This window comes from Rhinolophus sinicus, chromosome 4, assembly GCF_057876585.1.
Source record: "Rhinolophus sinicus isolate RSI-liver-muscle chromosome 4, RSI-T2T, whole genome shotgun sequence".
Lineage (NCBI taxonomy): Eukaryota > Metazoa > Chordata > Mammalia > Chiroptera > Rhinolophidae > Rhinolophus > Rhinolophus sinicus.
The window spans coordinates 75,423,808-75,431,744 of NC_142504.1; the positions used below are offsets into that span (position 1 = coordinate 75,423,808).

The 7,937-nt window shown below is 39.4% G+C and overlaps 1 protein-coding gene across 2 annotated transcripts in view; it reads right to left on the minus strand.

Annotated features, from left to right (window-relative positions):
- The window catches only part of CLUL1 (clusterin like 1), a 30,259-nt gene extending 22,531 nt beyond the window's left edge, over positions 1-7,728 (minus strand). Inside the window, exons 1-3 of one of the 2 annotated variants that reach the window (XM_019741174.3) lie at positions 7,449-7,728; positions 2,781-2,948; positions 429-861 (exon numbers count right to left, since the gene is read on the minus strand). In XM_019741174.3, coding sequence (XP_019596733.3) covers positions 429-861; positions 2,781-2,948; positions 7,449-7,538 — 691 coding nt within the window. In that variant the 5' untranslated portion in view covers positions 7,539-7,728. The remainder of the gene's footprint in view (positions 1-428; positions 862-2,780; positions 2,949-7,448) is intronic. The other variant, XM_074340255.2, reaches the window with a different exon arrangement.
- Between the last annotated feature and the right edge of the window lie 209 nt (positions 7,729-7,937).

Consider the following 7,937-nt stretch of genomic DNA (forward strand, 5'->3'; position numbering starts at 1 on the left):
GTCCCAACCACTCCACAGAAGCCTGAAGATTTCTCCACAGGTTTCTCCTTCTGCTTTAAAACATGAAGCAGCATAGGCATGAGTCGTATTGGTAGAAGGCAATTCTTATGCTTTACAGAAATTCCTGTTTCTATAGTTTTGTGTTTGCCTATGAGTATTTTCATTGTTTTTGTGCACAAACGTTATAATTTAAGGACTTACAGTGATGCCATGAGAGGAGGCCGTGAAGAGCACTGAATGTGACCTGGTTCTACATGACACTAGGCTTCTTCCCAAACTGGGAGCTGAGGTCTGAAACTTTGATTATCCATAAATTGTCATTCTCAGAAGCATCGTACAATGACTTGGAAATGTTTACCATTCCCAGAGCTAAATAAAACTTGACTTTAGTGTAGACATCTAAGTAAAAATAATCTTTTAATACTTGCCTTTGTCTTGTTTTGGTAAATCCTCCATTGCATTCAGCGTCTCAGTAATTGTTGCACTGACACTTTGATAAATTGAGAGACTGAAATTACAAAACAGCTGGAAGAAGCTGGGAATGTCCCAACTTTGCACAAGATCTACTTTTTTTGTTGGCTCTTTGAATAAAGCTGGAAAAAAATAAGGCTCTAGTAAGTCTGTTTCTGACATGAAATATGACTGAAAAGCCTTGTCAAATTCTTGTTGCATCTGTTTGAAGATGTTAAAACTCCTGTTAAAGAGAAATCCCACATCCACAGTCAGCTGTCTGAACACATGCTCTATTTGGGTCAGTCGTGCATCTTCTTCCATGACCTTTTCTCTGACGGGGAGATCTTTTTCATTATCTTCATGGAAAGGAAACAGAAATTGATATATCTTCCTAAAAAACTGTTCAATCTGTGGAGTGGGGGACAGAAATGGAGTAAAAAATTTGTTTTCTGTCTGGACTATTTTATTGTTAATTTTAAAGTCAATTTACGGTAGTCATTCTAAATCAAGAACAATTCTGGGCAAACTAAGAAAGGTGATTCAATTTAAGATAATTTATTAACACTCTTGTACTGGCTTTGACATTGACTATGGAAATAGGACCTGAAATTCCTCCTGGTGTATGTTTGCCTATCAAAGGCCTAAAAAGGCCAAATTTCCAGTATTGTTGACAAGCCACAGCCTGATTTACTGGTGGTAGTTGATATGCCATGGTCTAAAGGGCACTGTGTAGATTGCCTGAAAAGGGTAAGTAAAGCTCTTGTCTTTCACCTCTGTCTTAGTGTCTTAGTTCTTCTCTTGTTTTCCTTCAGTGGAATGTAATTAGTGTCTTTATGCTCTCCTCTTTCTCATCTCATCAACATTTCACACTGAACTATAGATGCCTAATACAGCTAAATAGGCTACTTATTTGCAGTAATCAAAACCCTCCTTGGCTTTAGTGAAAGGAATGAAGCTGTAATTACAGAATTCCCCACTCATTTGGGAGATTTTACAGCACTCACACCATGCTCTATTTCATCTATGTGACACTGAAGTTTGTGCCAGAACATAATTATCGTCATATGATAGGGATATGCCCATGTTGTGTGTTAAGAAACATAACTACTGAACATCGCTGCTGTAGCATCCCACTACTGTTCAAAGAATTCTGTAGGAATTTTTAGAGGACTCATGCCTTTCTCCAACAGTAATCTGGGTGGACTGTCTGCCTTTCCCCATGACAGCTTATGTTTACCTGATTCCATTTACAAAAACAAAACTTTAAAGCCCCAAGATATTTTCATAAGGCCACAGAACTGGCACAGATAGGAGTTGTCTCCAAGTCTCCTGAATTCCAGCCAGTGCTTATTCCACCATATACTTGTGTATTAAAGAGTGACAGTGGCTATAAAAATAAAGCAGATGCAATTAACAGTGGAGGCAAATTAACCTGGCATACGAATCATCCTAAGGCTGGGTCCCTCTGTAATTGGGTATGGCACTGCCAAGCCAGGAGCAGGCTCTAATTAGCGTGTGCTCTAATGTGGAGAGGAAATCTTCACTCCATTTCATACTCAGTTCACTTCTAGAAGTGGAAGGGAAATTCAGGCCAATAGAGTAGGAGACTTTTATAGGGCAGAGCTCATCCTATTCAGGTCACTTCTCTTTGTGAGTCCTTCCACCCAGAAGATAGCCAAAGGGGGCAAAAAAGAAAACATGCTAGTCCTACAGGACATGCATGGGTAGGGCTAAAGGGGACATGAGTGTGTGTGTGTGTGTGTGTGTGTGTGTGTGTGTGTGTGTGTGTGTGTGCAGTGCATGTGCATGCTGCCATAAGAGGGCAAGCCTGCTGAAGGAGAGATTCAGGAGGCAGAGAATGTCTTCAAATGTTTGGCTTCCAGAGAAAAAAGTTAAAGCATGTTGAAATCAGAGACTATAATACTATTATTCAGAATGCAATTCAGCAAACATTTATTGGATATCTACAACGCTTTAATGAAGATAAATAAGATATGGTCCTTGCCTTCAAAGAGCTTACAATCTAGTGGGAACATGTTCACAAATAACAAATACGAGGCAGAAAGAGTCAGGGTGTTTATAAGAGAGATACATATAGCATCATCAAAAGGAGGGACAAACACTGAATGGCTCTTCTAACTTATAAATTGTATATACACAGATGAATCATACATGAGCATGAACGAATGTTAGATTCTAGATTGCAAAAGGCCAATATCAGACCAGGCACCTCTGTTCTAAATATTAATACAAACTAATTTTTAAAAAGGTAAGCTGAAGTGAGTACCTTAAGAACTCTGAAATCTTGAGCTCTATTTTCCCCTTACCATATTTTTTATAGAGGACTGACTAGGTTGGCAGGTTATATAAAATCTCATGCAGTCACTTTCCAGGCAAGACTTGCGTTCATCCCAGGAATCTGTCAAAGACTCCTGGCATAGCCGTTCTTCCTCTTCCAGATGTCCTTGAACTTCATTCATAAGTTTCAAGGCTTCCTAATTTAAAAAGTAGAAAAAAACATCCTATTTCCATTCTATGAGTCTATGTGTACCTTAGTTGATTTCACTCTTTAAAAAATACATATATTCTAAACAACTTCTTCATTGCTTTTTTAGGCCTCTAGCAGCTGACAGAGCTACCCCAAAGCTTTCTCTTTTATTAAGAAAAGGGTACTGATTGATCCCTATTGAAACTATGCAAATCTTCTCCATCCATTCATTTATTCATTCACTAGGTATTTATTGAGTGCTTGCTGTGGGACAGACGTTACACTAGACGTGGGTGAACCAACAATGCAGAGGCAGTCCCTACTCTGGAAACGACTGTAATTAACCTGTTTACTTGTCTGTCCTATTTACATTTAGTCCTGGAGGGATGTGGAAAGTAGTTTTAAGGCTTAGAAAGTTGACACATTTGTTTCTTTTATTTATGGTGACTTTAATTTTTGAATGTTTTTAACATTGCAAGAAAGTGCAGTTCTTGTATATGAAATCAGATCTTCCCATCGGGTTAATTCTAATTACAGAGATGCTGTATTTTTGAGCATCTTCATTATTTGTGTCCATATTCTAAGCACTCCCCCTTGTGGTGCCTTGCTGTACTTGGCCAGGTCCCACTCCCATCTGTGGTAAGGAGCCCCACAGAAGTGACACCCATCCCTAAACCCTGTCACCTGAGCTCCTGGCTGGAACCCCTGCCTAGACCCTTGGCCTCCCTGCAAGTGTGGACTTCTGAAGACAGGCTCCCTCCATGCCTGAGATGTAGTTCGGGGGAACTATGAGGTATAATGGACCCAGGCATAGGATAGCTTCAGAGCTAATGGCCACTCCCTTAAGTGAAAACTACACGAGGGATCAAAGTTTCTCTGAAAACAATTTAGTGTGCATTTCCACCTAGTGAAAAAGAAACATAATTCACCCTTTTTGTCATATTAAGCCCAAAGAAACACCTGGGCACTGACAGTCTTCTGTATTTCCTTTTCTGGGTTTACATTGCTCAGCTGCCCTCATGGCAGGATCCAGGTGGCATTTGCTATGACCCACATGAGAAAACTGGCAGGGCCCAAGCCTACCAAATGCACTTTGTGACCCAGACAGAATGTTCTTGTCTCTTTAGGTTTTGCACAACAATTCTGGAATCCTACAACTTCTCAAGAAAGTTTGCTTCACTTTGGCAGGCAACAATACCACCCAGATTTTCTCAAGTCTCAGTTTTAAATATTCTGCTCATTGTTAACTTAAACCTAAATCCCAATATTTCCAATTCCAAACTACACTCACTGTGTACCCTTGGGCAAATTACTAACATCTTTTTGCCTCGGTCTCCTCCTTAGCAAATAGGAATAACAATAGGATCTACCTTTTAAGGTTTTGTATTAAATAAGGTAAACAAGCAAGGCACCTAACATTATTATTAGTATCTCCGATTTCCTTCCCCTGACCTCCAGACCATAACAAAAAGCATTACCAAATCAAGCGTCCCAAGTCTGGTAGTGAAATGTTGCCAAGGAGGAAGTAGGTCTCCAGTTTAGGAATGCTTTGTCCATTCCTTCCAGTTCCCCCTAAATGTTCCACCCACTGACAGCCGTCCACATCTATTCCTGTAGTTTACATGTTATCAAAGGGCCATATAGACCTGAACTGGGGGCAAATCACTTTAAGCCATTCTTGGGTTTCCCATTTAAGAAAGTTTCAGATGCTTTCACTAAATATTAATAGGGACAGCTCAGGAGGGGGACAATGATGACGCCAGGTCAACTGAGGATGGGAGGTGCTCTGTACTGGGAGATTGGGGATGCCAACCCTGTATTTGCCACTTTATAATTTGTCTAAAGTATCCTTTATTCTAGGTTTAAAGTAATTTTAGGGAGGGAGACTTAGGTTTTTCTTTTTTTTAATTAACTTTTTAATTGAGTGGCCAGACCTTAAGAGTATGATTCAATGAATTTTTATACAATAAGTAGGTTTTTAAGGAAAATAAAAATTTTACAAGTCCTAGGATTCTTCAGGGCCAGAGCTGAAACCAACACTTGCTTACTTGACCCACCCCTAACTGGAGCCTTCTTTTCATAGTACTACACCTGGGGTTTGGTAGGTAGCTGGGGAAAGGGAGGAAAACAGAGTCACTGGGTCCCACAGGCACCACACCAGCTGATTGCCCCCTGGTCATTCGTTACAGAGTTGGTTGGGTTAACATGTTAATTAGCATCTTGAGCCTGTTTTCTTAGCTGTAAATGAAAGCAATGGTTTACCCAGATGTTGGAAGGATTACATGTGATAATGTGTTTTATAAAGGGCCTGTAAATGATATTTGGTGTCATTATTCCCAGTGGCCAGGCTGATAAGCCCATCAGGGAAGAATCCAGTTCAAGGCCTTCCACATTTTCCCCATGAGGCTTATTTTTAATTTCCTGAAATTCTTTCGATTGCTCCCAAAGGGAGGAGGGCTTTCAGCTGCTGGTCAGGCAATCTCGTCTCCTTGCTAGAGACCCTGCATTATGAGGAGCGTAGGTGTGATTGTAACATCAACCAGTCTGGTGACAGGCTGACTACAGCTTTGTGGTGAGCCTGTCACACAGTTCTGCTCCAATTGCTTACTGGACGCCCAGAGGCCACAGGACTCAGAAGCTTTTTGGAACTCAGTGGCCCCCAACTTTATAGGTATAGGGAGGAAATATTAGAACTTCTATTTGTATTTTTTAATTTAAAAATTGACTGTGGGGAGGAGAAATTGGGAGTTGTTTAATGGGTATAGAGTTTCAGTTTTGTAAGATGGAAAGAATTCTGGAGATTGGTTGCCCAATAATGCGAATGTACTTAAAACACTAGTGAACTGTAAACATAAAAATGATTAACATGGTAAATTTTAAGTGTATTTTACCACAGCTAAAACATTTTTAAATGACAATAAATTTTTAAAATAATTTACTCTCAATGTTAAAATTTAAAGTATTTTCCAAGTTATTTTTGTTACAGTTTTATTTCCTCTTTAAGGGTAAAACTGGAAAATAATTTTAAAAAATTTTAGTTGTTTGAGTGTTATGTTAATGGTTAATGCTGTTAAACTTTTGTTGTGGAAAATGGCGGGGACCGAGAAACTCAAGAGGCACACAGAGATCAGGGAGAACACAGGTTTACTACACTGGCGGGCTCAGCGGGATTGTTCCCAAAGACTGAACACTTATTGGGGTCGGGTGCTTTGTTTTATAGGGTTAGGCTTCAGGGTTTGGGAGAATTCGCACCATTGCTATTGCGACGCTAAGGGATTGGTTAAGACTGGCCAGGGTGCCGGGGAGGTCCGTTCCTAACAGCTGTGATCTCCCGAAAACTGTTTTGACAGGAAAGCCTCTAACGGCTGTGCTCACAGGGAAAAACCACTCCAACACTGTGAGCCATGAAATGTCTGTAATTTTGAAATGTATTGAGCTTTATAATTGTAACACATAAACATTGACATTTGAATATAATGTGTATTCTCCATTGGTAAGATACATAGTTTGAACTATAGCTATTAAGTAAAGGTATTTGAATTAAAAAAATAAGTGATTAGGCTGATGTCTATTCCCTATACACTGGTGCTCTATTGTGCTTGTGTCAGATCATTGCACATGGCCAATGGCATGTGGGGATCCTGGGGGAGCGGCCCTCCACATTCCACAAGCATTGACACTGGCTGCCTCTCTCTCTCTGTTCACTTACAGCTGATTGCAACGAATTGCCATTTAGAGGACTGGGTTAGGTGATTATCTAGTTTTAACTAAACCAGCCTTCACCAAATAGGAGGATAAAAAGATTCTTGGGAAAAAAACCCCAGCAGATTAGAAAAATATGAATAATTTCAGCTCAGGAAGACAAGAAGCAAACAGCAGAGCTAGCACTTTGTCATTCTGAGCTCTTTATTGGCCAGGTGACAGAGTAAAAATATGATGATCTAATCAGATCTGGCAAGTTGGCTAAAAAAATTTCAAAATACCTAGATGATTTGAAATATAGACTTACATCCACCCTCACTAACCACGAACCTCACCCTAAGTGCATTTTGTGTCTTGCGCTATTAGGGGTAGAATTCAAGTTTCCAGTTTATAAATAAATTAATATGCATACATTTAGGAGTGAATAGTAATAAATATTTTAGTAATAGGATAGGAGATCAAAAAACTTTGGAGACCACTGACCTAGCCCAAAACTCCCCGAACACTTTAAACTCAATATCCTAACTCAGAAAAGACTTTAGTCAGTATTTTTAAGTAAGAAGCACTTCCCAAACAGAGATGAATCCCTGAAATTCCTGGGTTTGGAGTCCTGCAAAGGCCTATTCTACAAGGAATATGTTCTTTGAAGAAATTTTAAATTTCCTTCAAATTTTTCTTCCAATGAGGTCTGCTCTCCAGAAAATCTAGTATTAGGGAAAATAAATAATTCATCAATTGCCTTAACAAGTACAGTACTTATGGATCAGATATGTTTAAGAACAGATATTATTTTCAATTACTGTACCTGCTTTTCTTCTCTGCATTTCTTCAGGGTTTTCATTAGATTCGTATGTTCCTCCTCTCTCCTTCCCATCATGATTTTCATCTGCTTCATACCAATTAAAGCCTTCTTCACCTCTTCATCTATATCTATCTCCCCAGTCTTGGAAAAACCTAAAAGATATGTTGCAGTTTTTGTCTTTGAGGTCTGATCAGATTATAATGTATCTGCATCTGCATCAGAAGACAATGAGTTCACCAATTTTTCATGTCTACTAACTAGAGGCTTAATTGTTCTTTTATAGCATCAAGCTCTGAAACCAGATCATAATGAATTAGCTGTCAGCTGTGACATGGACGCAGCTGCCACAAGGACGATACCTTCTGTTCCTCACTGCTGAGCTCCTAGACAAGTTAGAGTTCATTTGACCTCATTCTTGCCATTTTCCTCAAGGCCTGTTTTCATTTATCTAATTTTAAGTGTGTTTATGTTAGAGAAAATTTGGAATTTTCT